This window comes from Chlamydotis macqueenii, chromosome 9, assembly GCF_036417535.1.
Source record: "Chlamydotis macqueenii isolate bChlMac1 chromosome 9, bChlMac1.mat, whole genome shotgun sequence".
NCBI lineage: Eukaryota > Metazoa > Chordata > Aves > Otidiformes > Otididae > Chlamydotis > Chlamydotis macqueenii.
Window position 1 is genome coordinate 23,281,555 of NC_141564.1, and position 17,245 is coordinate 23,298,799.

General features: G+C 41.4%; 1 protein-coding gene across 1 annotated transcript in view; it reads right to left on the bottom strand.

The window, feature by feature from the left end:
- The window catches only part of LOC104473870 (multiple epidermal growth factor-like domains protein 6), a 150,379-nt gene that overhangs the window by 56,296 nt on the left and 76,838 nt on the right, over positions 1–17,245 (bottom strand). Inside the window, exon 3 of the mRNA XM_086754894.1 lies at positions 9,064–9,186. Coding sequence (XP_086611020.1) covers positions 9,064–9,186 — 123 coding nt within the window. The remainder of the gene's footprint in view (positions 1–9,063; positions 9,187–17,245) is intronic.

Here is a 17,245-nt window from a genome sequence, read left to right on the forward strand (position 1 = left end):
CACGGCATGATCCACTCAATTTCTCTACAGCCTTTAGTTCGCATGGTGCCTCCTCAAGAACCCTCCACAGGCATGGATCCCCCACCGGAGCTACGGCAGCTCCAGGCTGATCCGAAACAGAACTCGCCCGCGAGCAAAAGACAGCACATTACACAGGCTTTCTAGCTCTGCTTCCTTGTGACATATATTAGTCATGGCGCCGCAGAAATTCATCCATAAGGAGAGAGAAGTGGCATTGACACATTCCAAACCTGTCCACACCGACTTCCAGAGCTGAATCCTAATGAACAATGGCACCAAGCACAGAAGATTCCTGGGCTTGGTTTTTTTGTTTTTTCTTTCTCCCTGAGATTAAAAATGACATCAATTCAATCACTTGATTGCTCCATTTTTATTAGGTGATTTTGAACTCCTTGGCTGACACTGGATCTCTTTTGGGACAGGAACTGTTAACGAGGTTCTCAGGTGGGTCTTTCAAAGATGTGGTACGCAACAGCAGCAGGTTTATTTCAAGTTGATCTTCTAATAAATCCCAGTTAAAGCCCTTAGGTACTCGTGTAATTGAAGTTTGAGTAATCCAATACCATGTTGATCAAACCACTGATCTTTAAATAACGAGCCGTAGCCCTTCCAGCAGTTGCTGTCTTGCTGATGGTCATGTCTGGATCGCGTCCTTTGGGCCAAAGCTTTGAACAGAGAAGCTCACAGATTTCTGTTTGGTTTAGATTTTACCACAGATTCTTTTAAAGCTTTTTAAGGATATATCAGATGGCTCGTAAAATCCATCGGCTTTTCAATTAAAAATGGGATTTCTATTAGTTGTCCCAGTGAAGATTGGTATTAAATGCTTCTAATATAACATAAACACCACCCCAGATTTGTACTTCTTCCTACCTCTCTATCTGCCTTAGTCCTTGTTTACGTAGCCTGCAGGCAAAGCTTTAGAAAAAGCAGTTGTTACCCTGCACAATACTCTCCACTGAAAGGCAAATGCGCACATTTTTCCTCTCATAATTTCCATTTAAAGTACGAATTGAAGGTTTCTAAGCCTTGGCTCTTTACACAAGAATAATTCAGTTGCAATTTACATTTTCGATGTGCTCAAAATGAACACCGAGATGATTCATGTGCTGTTTATAAGATGCTTATATTTGCTGGTAAATGCCTTGCAACAAACAAGCTATAATTTAAGTATTCAAAAGTCTTGCTTCTGCATAAAATTACTACTAACCATAATTTTGGAGACCATGACCAGAGCTTCAATTTCAGGCTTGCAAAGATCTTCCTACACAATGATTCCTAAGAGTACGACCGTATTTTCTTCTCTGACAATGGCAATCATTGTATCTCTGTAATTGCGGAAGAGATTACCTAGCTTTTAATTCACATTAGTCAGCTGCAACAATGCCACGCTTCTCTCCTTGCCTAAGGAAAGGAAAAGAATAAACTAATTATTGTCAATCAGCCCAGTGGAATGTTAGCATTCTCCATAACCTGCCTTTCAGAGGTAGTCATAAATGCTAGAAACTAGCTGATATAAACTAATCAGAGCCCTAGAAATATCTCAAAACATATTTGTACTGCAGTCTATCATTTTTGTCATATTATTCCTAAATATTATATTTTGTCTGGGCAATAATAGTCCTTTCATACAGTTATACAGTGCTTTTCATCCAGCTATTCAAAGCTCTTGCATTAATTAAACCACATTAAATCCCTGACTGCTGTAGCAAATACTATAATCTTTCCAAACCTGAAATGTTCTCATCATCAAAAGGTGATCAATAAAACTTTATGCATCAAGCAGTTTGGACAAAGAAAACTTCTCAGGCCAGTGTGTCTGCTCACACCCAACTTTCTCCACAAACTCAATTGCAAGAGCTGGAGTCATGCGCAGAGAAACCATGAAGATGACCGTCCTCCCCACCCCGCGCTTTACACAACCACTCCTTTCCAAAGATAACAGCAAGTTCTGGTTCTCACTGAGTATCTCCTTCCAGCTGGTAGAGTCCACGTGAGGCTTTTCAGATCCTGGAGGAAGCCACAGGAGCTGGAAGCCTTGGGGAAGCAGCCCATGAGCTGAGTCTGTAACCAGCTGTGATGCACGGAGAGCCTTCGGGCGCCGTACGGACTAGGCCAGCAGACGCTGTAGAGATGGGACTCCTCGTTTGTTGTCACCTGGGAGGCCCGTGAGATCGAGAAACAAGTCTTCCCTTTCAGTCTGTGGCAGATGAGTGATCAGCAATTCATCTGGTAACTGAAATGCAGAACGGGGTGCCAGTTTTCTGTGGTTTATGAATAATACCATGCTTTTTAAAAAACACGCTGCTTTGGAACACAGCAGAAGATGTGCTGCAAGAAATGTGTGACACGTTGATACAGTGTGCTATACCCAACCCTCTGTAATCCTTACATAACCCAAAAATTAAACTATCAGTTACACAGGGTTTTTATGCAAAAGGTTGCTGTTAAAATGCTGCAGTTGAATTAAACATTCAAAGAGAAAAATCTGTACATCAAAAAAAAAAAAACCTCCATGAGAAAGATATTTTTTCCTCCACAGAAAAAGAGAGATGTACCAAGATTATCTTGAAATAATCACCAAATTATTGAAATCTAAGTGGCCTCATCCTGCCCAGAGAGCCAAGGTTGCTAACACAGGTAGGACTCCAACTGTTGTTTTGGAACCTGGGATTGGGATATCGCTCCTGATACCAGTCATTCCTACCCAACTGCTCTGCAGAAAACTTCTGCTTTTAAAAATGACTGAGAACTGACTGTGCCTGTCCTCTGCTCTAGTCCATAAAAACATGCATCCAGGGTAAACGAGCTCACTCTTCAATGGCAACGTTCACTTTGGAGGAAGCCGTCACAACTGTTAGTTCACCTGCCCTGAGGGATATCAGAGGTGAGGAATTTTGTGGCGTAGTTCACCGCCATCTTTGTTCGGTGTGTAAAGAGGGGAGCAGGGGCTTCAGCAGTAGACAAGCATGAATTAGGAAAAATCTAAACAAGTGCAATTAAAATTCAAAAATTAATCGATTATCAGAGCATAGTATGCTCTTCTTGGCTAAGACTGCTATATAAGAGCTCAAAAAATAGGCTGGCAGTGTCTGTTCTGGTCTGAGCGATGTGCTTACCCCTTCCCTGACTGAAGGGAACAGGTCAGACCCCAAATGACTCCGATTTTGCTGAATTCACTACATGACCCATTTTAATAAGACTGAAAGGGTCCGCATGTCCCCAGCGCGTAATTGAGCAGATTAGGCTTGGGAGGGTGCACAAAATGAGAGGGGACTGACCAAACCAACCCAACCCAACCCACTGCGAGCCTGAAATGAGCCCAGCGAAGTGTCACTCAGGCACCTGCCCGCCTTGGGCTTGCCATTAAATCAGGATTCAGGGAATCCATTTAAAAAAATTCAACAACTTACAGTTAGCATTACCCTTACTATGAATCTCTTGTAAGTTCTACCACTTTGAGCATGTTTCGCTGCACAAAGAGAGAGTTGCAGAAAGATGACACCACTTGCGTAGGAGCGTGCAACAGCTTCTCCTGTCTACTGACCCCAGCTGGCTCCGAACGCAGCGTGGGAGCGCGTAAAAGGTTTCTGAGGTTTGCAAACTCAGCTATGAGCTGTCTTAGGGTAGTTTCTGCCCGGATCTTCTCTGCAGCCATGCACAAACCTCACGCAGTTCTCCTCCAGAAAGCCGTGGAAGTCTGGCTGCATCATGCTAGCGTTTAAAACACACAATTAATCCTTAGTCTGAGTTAATGTATTTCCCTTCATATATTGGAGTAAGGGAACCCTTGATTTTTATCAGCCGGGATCTGAAATCAAAAGTAGTAATTATTTTATTTGTGAGCAAAGATACTGATTCGGCAGTTAGGAGCAACCGTAAGTAAACAATATTTAAATGTAAAAACAGCTATTGCTCCTTGTTAAACTCACTTCAAATGATCAGACATCTGCCAGTCTTCTGGATGTACTACTCCAAACTAATGGAGAAGAAAACATCTATTCTTCAGCCTCTGACAGAGTACTTCATGGTTTTTTTTATATTTTTAAACTTAAATACTTGGAGTTTTCTGACTCAGCTGTGAGAACCCACGTTGCAGCCCCAGGTTACCTAACGACAGGTTTGGAAATACCAGAAATTAGGTTTTGTCCTTATTTCTCACACAATTTTTTTCCTTTTGCCTGTTCTCTTTCTCTTCCTTTTTGAATCATTGTACAAAAGCAATACGTTAAAATATCTTAGTTATTGAGATCGTTCACCCAGGGTCTGTTACGGTCACAAGATGGAGTTGTCCGTTTCCCTCATTCTCTGAGGTGGACAGTAAGTGGGCATAGTAATTCAGTTACAAATAATTAAATAATCGTGATACAATTCCTGCAACTGGTTTTATTTCCATCTCTTAAGACAACGTCTTGACATAGAGAAAGATGAACAAGGCTGGGTGGCTTCACCTCATCTAGGAACGCCTTTACTCGATTGCTCAAAGATCTGAGTCTATGTGGAGTGGCACTTGTTGCACGTGTGATCAGAACTGGTATATTTTTCTTCTTGTAAAACACAATTTATTTTCCTTATTCTTCTTCTATTGATGGGTTCCTGAAAATAACTACCTCTGTGTTATGAGTGAAAATGCAACTTTCTCAGATGAGACAATGCAAAAGCATTCCAAATTTCTCCAATGGACTAATTTCTTCTCTTCTATTAAAAAAAAAAAATTAAAAAAACCCTGAACTTTCTTGGCATTAAGTTCTTCAGTTTTTCATTGGACACAGAAGCAGTCTGACGCATTGATTTGCTGGGCAGGAAAAACAGCTCAAATGTAGAATTAGCATGTCTGTGGCAAAAACCACAGAATTTGACAAGAATAAGTTACAACTGACACCTCAAATTTTACAGGCTAAATAAATGCTGAGGCCATGTTAATAAATACTTTCTTCCTCTCAGACAAATCCTTCAGTATTTCCAGCTATTAACTCTTCCATGGCAACCAACAGTGTCTGGAGAGTTCCAATCGAGTTGGTATCAGCCTAAACCAGTGACACCAGTGACTGCTACATCACCGGGGTAAACAGCGGTGGCCTTGCGAAGTCACACACTGGCTCTGGAGACAGCTGCTCTGAAATTCCCTCTGGCAAAGGTCAGGAGACCTGCCAGGGCTCCGCAGTTTGACTGAAACCCGCGGGATTTCATCTGTTGTGGGGATTGCAGTCTTACTCCAATCAGTAAAATCAAAGCTGCTTTTCATCAACGGCTGATCACAGGACTTCACTTGTCTCTAACTTCCTTCGGTTGCCTTGACAGGTGAGAGCACAAGAATATAAATAAGAAATGATGGTTTACCAAAGAAGGTTAACATAAGGTCCCGACCTTTTTTTTTTAACTTGACTTCTGGAGGTTATTCATGTGTGGAAACACACTTTTGGAGCTGTAGCCTCAGCATCCCTTACGGATCTGGACTTGTGCCAATAATTGAGTTTTTAAATGGTATTTATGTTGGGAAGTATCATTTTTACTTTCTGTGACGTTTGAGTAGAACTGTTTTGCATTGGTATAAAATATAAAATGAGAATATCTGTACATCTCGCAGAGTACCACGTAAGAAGGCAGCGGTACCTCTGCTTCGCAAGTAAGGAGGTACAGCAGCAAGGTAAAGCTGATGTGCGCATACACACACATTTCCTCCAAAATAAAGCTTTCTAGGCAAACCCACCCACGGACACTAACCAGAAACACTGAACGCCAGTACAGATGCACAGGGCATAGAATCAGGCCGACAGTCATATACTAATAAGTGTCAAATATTAATTTGTTGCATTATTTGTGCAGTGATTTAAATCCAAATGCCTTCTCATGACTAATTTCTATCAGACACACAAAGAGTGAGAGGTGAGCGTGAGCTTTATGTCAAAAGCTGTAATGCCTCCACGGCTGTCTGCCAGAGAATATTTCTCTGTCAGATAAGAGAACTGAAGTTCTGTCCAGGAACACTGGAGAGTAAAAACTGCAGTACAACATGTAGATAATTAGTTTTGAAAGGCTAATCAGTTCACTGCTCTTGCTGGCATTTCTCTACAGATGCACTTCACCTCACTACAACTCGCTTCTTGATGTAAGTATCCCTTAAGAAAGTGCAGCGAGACTTCAAATACCACGTAACTCCAAAGGATATCTCCCACTGCCAGAGCCCCCAGTTAGAAAAGATCCTTACAGGCCTTGGAAGCAGAACAGAGCCCACAGCACGGGGTCTCCTGGGCTGTGCCACAGAACCACCCAAAAAAGAGAAAGTTTAGTCAACGCTGACAGCAATAACGTATTTTAAGATTATCTTGCCTGTTTTACGCTGTTGTCTTGTTCATATTCATGGAGCCTTGTCTTCCACACACCTTTGCCACCCTCGACGACAGAGATGCTGAGCATCCTCAGCTCAGCTGTGAAATTCAGGCTGTCAGGTCTCCTAAAAGTGCACACAAACCCCCCAGCTGCTATTGATCAAATCAGCAGCACACTTCATTATCTTGTTGGATTAGTGAATTTTTATCCTCTTTTCCTTCCCTAGCATTAAACAGTTACAAATGGATAAAGGTATATTTAAAAAAAATACTGTTATTTCCTGACATCTTTTGTTTTTGTCAGAAGGATGTTTTATTTTGTTTCTGAAAAACAAGATCAATCTTTGCCCTAATAACGACTTACTGAATAAAATCTGTACTGTTTCCACGGTGCTTTTCTAATGATACACCTTATTTGTACCTCAGCTAATAAAAAAAAAAAAAAAAAACCCAAAACTCTGTACATCAGTTGATCATTTCAGTCACCAGTGAAATAAAACCAACCACGAGACAGATAATGGGAGAACGCTCTGGTTTAGACTAAGGGGTAACATAAAGCACAATGATGCTATAAAGAACGAACGAGTGTAACTACCCAGAACAGCTATAAGCTTTATTCCTGCAAAACCGCTGGCTAACCTGAAGGAGAAGCTGTTTTACTCTTGTCTGCAAAACGACTCCTTTGAGCAACGCAGAGCCATCAATAAAACACCAATTCAGCGTCATGCCCTGGAAGACTGGCACCTTCCAGCAGCACAGGCAGTTCTGTTTGGAAGCTCACTTTTCCCTCACATAGTAACCAACCACTAAGTTACTCAATATTGTAATATTTCATAGCTAGAATCTGGCTGAAGTTGGCCTTCTTGCAAGTCAGGACAGTCATATGCTCAGCACCATTATCATGTCCAAAGTCGAGGTGTCACCAGTGTCACCACTACGTTCACTTTCTTCCATGACTTGTGCGTTCCCAGTTTATTGTACCTTTCCATTTTTCTCTGAAGATTTCAAAAAGCAGCTGCAAAATGGCTAATAATACATTCTGTAATTCCTGGTTAGGTAGTATATGGTACAGGAATCAAATATCTTAAGCTCTATTTGAGCTTTTAAAGAATGTCAAAATACTAGAATTTAAAGTATATTTTAAGAAGGAACAACAATTTAACCACACTTACTAACACAAAACTATTTTAAAGGAAACAGGACTCTTGCATGCTAAGCAATTTCAGATTACAATGACCCTTGCTTTCTAAAACTTAGGTTTTTAGACAACTTTTACGCAAATCTGAAAGCAGCAAGTAGCCATCAACATCCAGACCCATACACTGGTTCCTAGGCACACCACCAGCTAGCCCCCAAAAAAGGTAAGATAAGGCTGAGGTGAAGTGGCAGGGATCTGTGAATCACACACAGTATTTCTGGTTTGAGCTCTTAAAAAGCCAAAATGAGAGCATAGACGACCATAATGAAAAACTTCAATCAAACCAAAATAACCATGTAGAGCTAATTTACACTGTCAAGTTGGATATCAAATGATAGCTTGCTGTGGAAAATAATTCTACCATCTTCTAGTGAAAGAAAAAAAAAAAAAAAAAAAAGAGAAAAATAAAAGGAGGCAGCCAAATAAATTCTATAGTTAGGATAAAGAATATGACCACAGCTAAGAAATACATTGCTTCATACAAAGCTTAAGAAAGGAGTTGAAGGACAGCGGTAAAATTAATTTCCAGAAGAATGGAATTAGTGAGATACTAGGCAACAGGAAAAACCAGAGATTGTTTCTTGTGAAAAGATCATAATACAGTTCATGAAAACCTACCTAGCACCTTTCATCTTGAGATAACAAAAAACATCAGCAATATACTTACTGCAGCAATGAAACCCAGTCGAGGGTGCAATGCAGGCACACAGCCCGTGCACACGAGATCGTACGGCAGTGAACACTCATTACCTGTGGCGGTGGAGGGTTCAGGAAGGAACTGCTCTGGCCTGCAATGCAGTACACCTTGGCTACTTTACACCTGATCTCCTCTACCTTTTACATCCCACGATGCAAAAAACCATAGTGACTCTAGGTCAACAGAAGAGATGGGCTTGTTTACACCCGCTCTACATTTACCAGTGTATCTTTAAGAAGTCTAACCATAATTCATGATACGTTCTAACATAAGCTTTGTGACGTTTTGCTTCTACACAATGACAAGCTTTTGCATCAGAACAAATTTTACCCCATAACGCACCAACTAGACTTATATTTCCCGTAGGAAGAAGACAAATGCGTTTACGTAGCATGTGGTTTTTAAATCCTTTTTTAGTCAGTTAATCTTTAGCTGTGGAATTGCGACTGAAATGCAAAAATGTATGTGAGTCTTCTGATAAGAACCCATTTTGTTTTAGAGACAGACGAAACGTTATCAAAAATATACGCTTCCTTCAGTTTTTTTAAATCGATGATGGAAATTCCATAATCAGAACATGGCACAGGCAATCCAGGTTAAGGGATAACATTTTTAAATAAAAAAGAAAACAAAACCACAACCCTTTGAAGTGTTCTTACAGTTACATCTTCATAATCCAGACATGAGAAGATCTGCACTCTTGACAACTCAGAGGATATGCTCTTCAGCTGGCTCCAGATAAAAGCTAATATTTCCTTTTCCTTTCCAATGTCTTCTCTGAGTTCGTAATAGCAGTGAGACACAGTACAAAACATTACCTCTACATGATTTTCCATCGTCCTCCAGCTTCTGGCCAGCTGGACATTTGCAGTGGTAGCTGCCGATGGTGTTACAGCACTGGTCATGACAGCCACCGTTCTCAGTGGTGCACTCGTTCACATCTGTCAGAAGAAAGTACAGGGCAGTCAGGAAAGGGTGGGCATTGACCACGTTACTTGGTTATTTGAGGACAATCGCATACGATTCCGATGTGACAAAGCAAGAAAGTTACTGAGACGTACAGCTAAGGACCCTGAAGGCAACCGCAGGAGCAGTGACTCCCAGCTACGTTGCGGTGCCTCCCAACTCAACCAAGAGGTGCAACGGTGGGAATTTTCCTCTTCCACTTCTGCACAAGGTAAGCTGCCGAGTCCACCCAGCTCCAGCTGCAGGCTATACCCAGCTCACCAGCCTCCCACTTCTGCACGCCGAGATCAGGAACCAGCTTTATGCTGTCATTGCCACCAGCTCATTTGTGCATTAGGTTGCAAGAAAAGCAGGAAGAGGAAGATTAAGCAACAGGAGATAGGCATCATCATTACTGTAAAAATCACAGGCAGTTACTTCATCTTAGCGGCATTCTGTCTCCAACGGGGAAATATGGCTTTTAAAAAAAAAAAACTTTAATTAGACTCTGGTCAAAAGAAAGTACTGTACAGACAAATAAAATAAATAAATAAATAATTTCATGTTCATGCAAGAAAGCTGAGAACCTTTCAACTGCAATCCTTGGTGCCAATGGCTAAGATTTACCAAGGTTTGTTCGTTCTATGATGAGCTTGAGCTCAACTTCACTAGCTTATTTATGATGCTGGCTAAAAACCAAAGAGGGTAAAATAAACTTTTGGGGAGGTTTCAGACTATTAAAAAGCTAAAAGAAAAGTGTATCATGAAACACCAATATTTACTGAAATGCAGCTGAAGAGGCACAATCTCACTAAACCCATCCCATTTATCTACGGCTCTAAATTCAAGCGTACGACCGACACAACAAAGCTTTCTTCATCCTTAGCAGTACTGAAACCACTGTCAAGCTATATTTAAAAAAAAAAAAAACCCCAAAAAAAAATCAACTCTGTTATTTCAAAGCTATACAACGAACTAAAACCTAACTCGCGTGAATTCAGCAAGGTTCTTTGTCATTTCATGGGGACACGATTAAGAGAGAAACTTCTCAGAAGAAAAACACTCCCCTCTGCAATAGCAAATTGTACCAAAATAAGACACTCGTCTGTTCCCTTCTCTTCAGCAAGAGATGGAGAGAACATATGACAAGCAACAGATTTTGGACATATTCCTTAAAGTACTGGAAGAAGGCACGCTAGCACTGAGCATTGTGCAGAAGACCGACAGAAGAGGCATGTTCCAAGTGATTTAGCCCCTCTAAGCAGCAGACATCTCAATGTCTCTTGAGGTAATCAACAGTAATGAGCCACGTAATAACCCTGCTCCACAGCTTCGCCTTCTATTTATACTAACAGTATTGTAAACTAATAAAAGCTCTTGCTCTTTTTATTTTTTAAATAAAATAATGGGAAGAACTACTGTATTCTTCTGCACTGTGTTTGGTGTCTACAATGCTACATGACCTCCTAGCATAAAATATTGACTAGGTGATGGGGTCTACGATACACAGCCCAATTTATTAACACCAGCGGCTGTAATTCGAACCAAAATATTGGAAGAAAACTTCCTGGCTGAGGAGCTAATCGCTATCCTCTTGATTCCACTGAGGTATAAAGCATTTGAAAGTGTATAGTGCTATTTTGCATACGAACGTATAGAATGTTTTTCCTTTTGATTGCCATGTGTTTCTATTAGCTATCAGAAATCTTTTTCTTTCTTGTTCAGTGTAAACTGATGTGGTCCACCTACGACTTTTGCCTCCAAAAGAAGTATTGGTGCTATGTGACTGACAACCTCATCATCTTCCAGCTCTCTCATCTTAATGCTCTGTCCAGGGTTTCCCTGTCCCTGCCTTAATATTTGTTTTTATCCTTTGATTAAATGTTTTCATCCATTTCACTGTTTTTTTTTCTGTTACATGCAGAAAACCTGAGTTTTCATCCACATCTATCTTTAAAACAAATATCTCATTTAAAGCTACTCAGCGTAACTCAGAAATTAAGTTACAGTTTATTGTTAAGACAGCAAAATAAGCTTTTGGATACAGCTTTATCCCTATTACACAGCACTCACATTTGAAGGCATGTCCTCATGAGGTATAAACAGTACGAGTTTTAACCTCAGTGTTATGAAAATTTGCTCTCTAAGCATCTGCTGAGCTCTCTCCATCGCCAGTCCCCTGCCAAGCTGTTTTGTACAAGCCAGTATTAAAGGTCAGAAGTTGCCCCAGTCCAAGAAGCACAAAAATAAATGACCTGAATGTGAAGTAATAAAGAATGTGGTTTACATTTGTAAAAAGATGGTTCTAAGCCACAATCAGCTGTTCACATTCCTAAAACACAGAGTAGTCAGAATTTTAAAATCCGATTACAGCTTTGACACCGTTAAAAAAAAAAAAAAAAAAAAAAAAAGGAAAAACCCACCAAAAACAATTCTGTCAAGCGATAAACTTCTGTGTGCTCTCCATATTCAATGTCACTCAAGGTGGCAAATACATTTGCCATCTGAATAGCAAGAAAAATGACAGAAAATTTCTGACGTGTAACAAGTCTGCCAGGTTAGGTCTGACAAAAGTTCAACGTTATCAGGTCTCTCAATCCATCTGTAATGACACGCTGCAGGCGCTTCAAAAAAAATAAATGTGGTGTTTGCTACTGCAATGCTTCACATTTATTTATAGAGCCAATGTTGCAACACAAAAACATTATCCATGGGACATGCTTTATGTGAGCTTTCAATCCTGCCACGTGAAGGGTTAAGGAAAAAAAAAAAAAAAAAAAAAAGAATTGAAAAGCCCCTTCTTCTAGATTAACTTGATATTAACTTTATATACGATCTGTCTACCGTACATGTGGGAAAAAAAAAATCCACAGCATATTTTAAATCCACTGCTATTCCAAATGTGGACTGTAGACATGTGTCTGTGTCCCACACTCCCTGCACACGTGGTACTACAGAAGCGCACTCCATAAAAAGGTATTATTTTCTATCTACAGATCTCATCAAATACTTGATGTGTAGGGGAGTATGCCTTTTGTTATGAAACGGACCACCTTTGCCCAATTAAATATGCCTAGGAGTTATATGCTAAGTGGAGAAGGACTGATTCCAATCCTTTTACTTTTGTATTCTTGTTTAATGTTACTCACTCTGTGTACAGAGGAGGAAAAAAAAAAAATCATCACACTGCAGTGCAAGTCAGAGACAACCCCGGCTCCAGGGAAAACAACCCTTCGCCAAGATTTTATGCAAGTCTAGGTGATTTCAGACTTCCTACAAATAAATGAAAACTTTATATAAAAGCAGATATGGGACAAAGTGTTTTTCATTGGCAATTCCAATTTTAAATCTAACAGAAGAGACCTGCACCATGACTAGATCTCAAATGTAGGGGAGGGGGAAGGAAAAAAAAAAAAAAAAACAGTCTTCTGTTGAAAAGTAGAAATACTTTAGGACAGAAGTCTCCTCTACAGATCTGCACCAAGCAGGAACAGCCCTGCAAGGAGAGGCCTTGCTCTGCAGCAGAAAAACAATGGGGTGAATCACCAACACAATCATCATAATGGGGTGCCCCCACCATCAGAAGGACATGGACCTGTTGGAGAGGGTCCAGAGGAGGCCACGAAGATGATCAGAGGGCTGGAGCACCTTTCCTGCGAGGACAGGCTGCAAGAGTTGGGGCTGTTCAGCCTGGAGAAGAGAAGGCTCTGAGGAGACCTTAGAGAGGCCTCCCAGCACCTAAAGGAGGTAGATTCAGGTTGGATATAATGAAGAAATTTTTTACACTGAGGGTGGTGGAACATTGGCACAGGTTGCCCGGAGAGGTGGTGGATGCCCCATCCCTGGAAACATTCCAGGCCAGGTTGGATGAGGCTCTGAGCAACCTGATCTGCTTGGAGATGTCCCTGCTCCTTGCAGGGGGGTTGGACTGGGTGGGCTTTGAAGGTCCCTTCCAACCCAAACCATTCTGTGATTCTATGATACATAGATTCCTAACTCAGAAAACATAACTCGTACACTTTCAAGTACAAACCCTCATAATGCTTAGAATCAAAGCCTAAATATAGTTTATGACGACACCCTAAAGGCACCTATATGTATACCTTCATATATCGGAGTGCCTGCTACGCAACCAAAGGAGTATACACACAACTGTATGACAACTTGCTTTTATAAAGAGATGTATATAGGCAAGTTTCTGCAAAATATAATGCACACTTGATAAACTTCTCATCTATAAATCTACATAATTTGATTCAATTTTTTAAAAGTACTAAAGATCCAGTGAATAGCTAGCTCCTTAGCTTACAGTTTCAGACACTTTTTTAAAATTACAACCCAGATGGTCTGCAACCAAAACCATATGTCTGAAAAAAATCCTGAAACCTGAGAAAGTTAATTTGAACTTTAAAGGCCGCTCACCGCTACGACACAACGTGCTTCATGCTAATGCATACTCACTACATCTCAGCAATATTATATGTAAATATAACATAACGAGCAAATACACCGGACAGGCTGGCGAGCACAATGCTCACACCCCAGAGACTGCATTTGTCTCTTCTTTCGTTTCGTGCAAGAGCTTTGTAACAGCCATCTCTGAACAGTATTTGTCTCTAAAACATAAATTACATCCATCACTTCCAGCGCCAACCATCAATTATCTGCCTGAATAGAAAACAAAGCTGCTCATTCCAATAGTCAAGCGCAACCCTATACGTGTATTGATTAAGCACTCTTAATGCTTTATTAGGTTTTCTTCCTCCACAAAGTCAGTAACAGGATGAATATTTCTTCTTGTGCTGTTACAAAGCATCGTAAATCCAAGCTGTTCTTAACAAGCAGCTGATCAGCGGAGCAAACTTCTCTGGGAGTTTGGCACGGGCTCTTTGTGCGTGAGCTCCCAGGAACACCCATCACTGCCACTGTCTCCGCTGGCAGCCATAGGACCTGTGCTTCCACGAGTTATCACCTCTTTTTATTTTTTTTTTCCTTTCTGCACTTATTCCCTCTTTATCCCCGTGTCACACTCATACGAAGAGAACGTCAGCCACGTAACGAACATGTGCACTGCCCGCGGTCCCCAGGGATGTGGGTGTCTGCCATGGTTTTCTTTTTTTTGCTACTGATACATTAAAAAATTCCATTTCATGAAACTCAGATGCGAAACCAAAATCAAACAAAGCCCCTTGTTAAACATCCTTTTCCAGTATTAATTTATCCTTATTAAAATCATCATCTGAAGAAAAAAAAAAAAAAAAAAAAAAAAAAAGACTCAAAGTTTAAGTTAAACAACAAGCTCTCAAAACCCAAGACGCCGGCAGACCCCGCTGTGTCGGACCAGGCCTGCGGTTCATCTCGTGCGATGGCGGAGGATGCTCCGTGCCCTGCTGCCCGTAGAGAGGTGGGCTGTTCCACTCCACTAGACTCCGTTCTGAAAGCTGGCGTGTAAAAATCCTTTTAAAATCCGTATCACTGGGGATGGCAGTCCTCTGTAACCATAGACATGGCTGCTCTCTCTTTCTTTTCTTTCCTCCTGTCCTGAGCATCAACAGCATTTTGCAACAATGACTCCCAAAACCAAACTGTGAAAAAATACCAGCTTTTATTTTATAAATTCCTCTTTAAAATTCTCTGTTAATAAAATTCTCTACTAAACAGGAACATCAATTCCCTAAAAGTGCAATGAAGGATGTGCATTTCACCTGAACCTGTGAAATGCAATTTTCCTTTCTACACCAACTAGAGTAACTAAAACCAGGGGGTGGGAAATCTACCACAGTACAATGAAATCCTGTAACAGTGCTCATTTTTAAAACATTTTCCTCGACAAGGTATGAATAATGCAACTGAACATCCCAGAGCATCTGAATTAAGCAACAACAGACTAACGGATGCTAATTGGCAGTGATTGGAGTTGATTGTGGAGTGCAGCTGGAGCTATGATTACAAACAGAGCTTACGCATCCAGCCCAAACCTCAAGAACCGTTGCTGCAATTAAAGATATTTTATCAAATTAGACAAGTGTTTGCCTTCGCCTGCTACGACGGTTACGAGCAAAACATAAAAGGAAAGCATTGTTTGTACTGCAACTCTCCTTAGATCAGAGAGCTCTGCCGATCTGGATTTCTTTCTGCTTGGACTTTTTATGCCACAAAATGGAGCCTTTTTAGAAAAGAATTCAGGACTCTGCAATGACATCGTTAAAAGCCTTGCTTTTGTCTAAAAGTGCTTTTGCCCTAAAAACGCATTCTCTTTGCGGTACATCTAAGTTCCAGTACCAACAAGTGCTGGTTATGCACACACAAACAGAAGAAAAGACTCTGAACTTGAAAAGTTTGATTTCACAATATCAGCCCTCACATATTTTGCAGGCAGGTAAACATTCTTTAAAGATAATTTCCAAAGCAGCAAGACTTCAGGGCTCTTAGCGATGGGATTTCTTTTACTCTTTGAGTGCTAAATCCCAAGCAGGAACCGCAGCACAAGCCAGGGTGCTGGCCCCAGCCAAGTCCTGGTGCCTGAAGGGGAGTTCACAAAGCGCACCTTGAACCCCAGACAGCCCTGCATCTTGCTGCCTTCTGCTTTCCCGGGTATGAAAATCAGAAGAAGATATCAGCCACTTGGTCACAAACTAAGGCTGGCTCTTTCTCAGTACTTCCTATTATTCCCAAGACGTCCAGCTTTTCTCTCTTGCTCACGTACCCCAAGAAAATTTGCATGCAGGACTTCGGCCTTTCCTCCAGCTTCCTATGATCTCCTATAAACCAGGCCATCAGAATTTAATTGAAAAAGGATGTAGAGAAAAAAAAAGTGTATGCTAGGTGATTTCTAAAAGCTTAGCATTCACAGTCATTAAAATTCAGTTTTATACATGTCCATAAGAACTAGTTGCTTCCAAAAATCAAGGCTATGCAAAATTACCAAAGTTCTCAGTCCCAGATAGCTGGAGAGGGACAGCCGGTATGTACCCGTAAATAACCTGAAGGTACCCACGGGTGCCAGCGTTTCCAGCACCAAGCACAAGCTCAGAGTCATACAGCACCGGCATCAAAAGAGCACAGCAAGGACACGGAGGCACCAGCTCCTGCACTCCGCTCAACCTCTATTTTTAAGAGATGTCACCTCCTATGAAGAGCACTGCAATGGTCCAACACATAAATAACAAAAACAGAGATAAAGATAGAACTGGATGCTGTTGATGCCTTTCAGGCTCACCAGGATAACAGGTGAACGAACAATTTCAAACAGAAATAAATCCGCTCGCTCCAGGAAAAACCCATAATGATGGGTCAGATTCCACCAGCTCAGCGGTGCCACACTTCGGTACCCATGTGCAACGTGGGATGTTTAAAAGCTCTGCTCTACTATTACTTGAAAATCTATGCACAGCAGCAATTTGAGTTTGCAGCAGCGGGAGTCTGGGCAGAGCAAGCCCCAGCCAGCAGGATGCGGGAACGGGGACCTGGGCGCTCCAAGAACGGCTTATTTGGGAAATTGCCTTCCAAACTTTCACGTAAAGGAAATTCAAATCATGGTTTTAGCTTCTACTTGCAGAAAAGACAAAGAAATGTACCATTGTAAGTTAGAATAAAGTAAGTGTTTTTTTCTGGCTTTGTCTCCTTTTCTGTCTTTATTCTGGGCTCAGAAAAAAACCTGATCAATCTGAACAAGCGTATGGCTCCTTTTCTCCAGCCTTTAAAACAAAACTCTCAAACCCAGGAGTGTCCTCGCTTCCACTGCAACGCTATGGAAAAGGGACAGCTGAAGCACTACACAGTAAACTTTGGTACTTCAGTTCACGTCAGGGCAGGCTCTCACGCGGCACAAACCACGATGTGATGCCACGCCAGCGTGACCAGAAGCGTTGGTGCAAAGCCACGGGTGCCGCTGCAGGAGGAACCCGCGCAGAGAGCACGGCAAAGCACCGCGCCTGCCTGCAGCCCCTGGCGCGGGACCGGAGCCACGAGTCCAACAGCTCCTGCTTCACATAGAAACAGGCTGATTATTGCGACGGCACCGCCGGAGCAAGCCAGCAAATTAAGGAGCTTAAA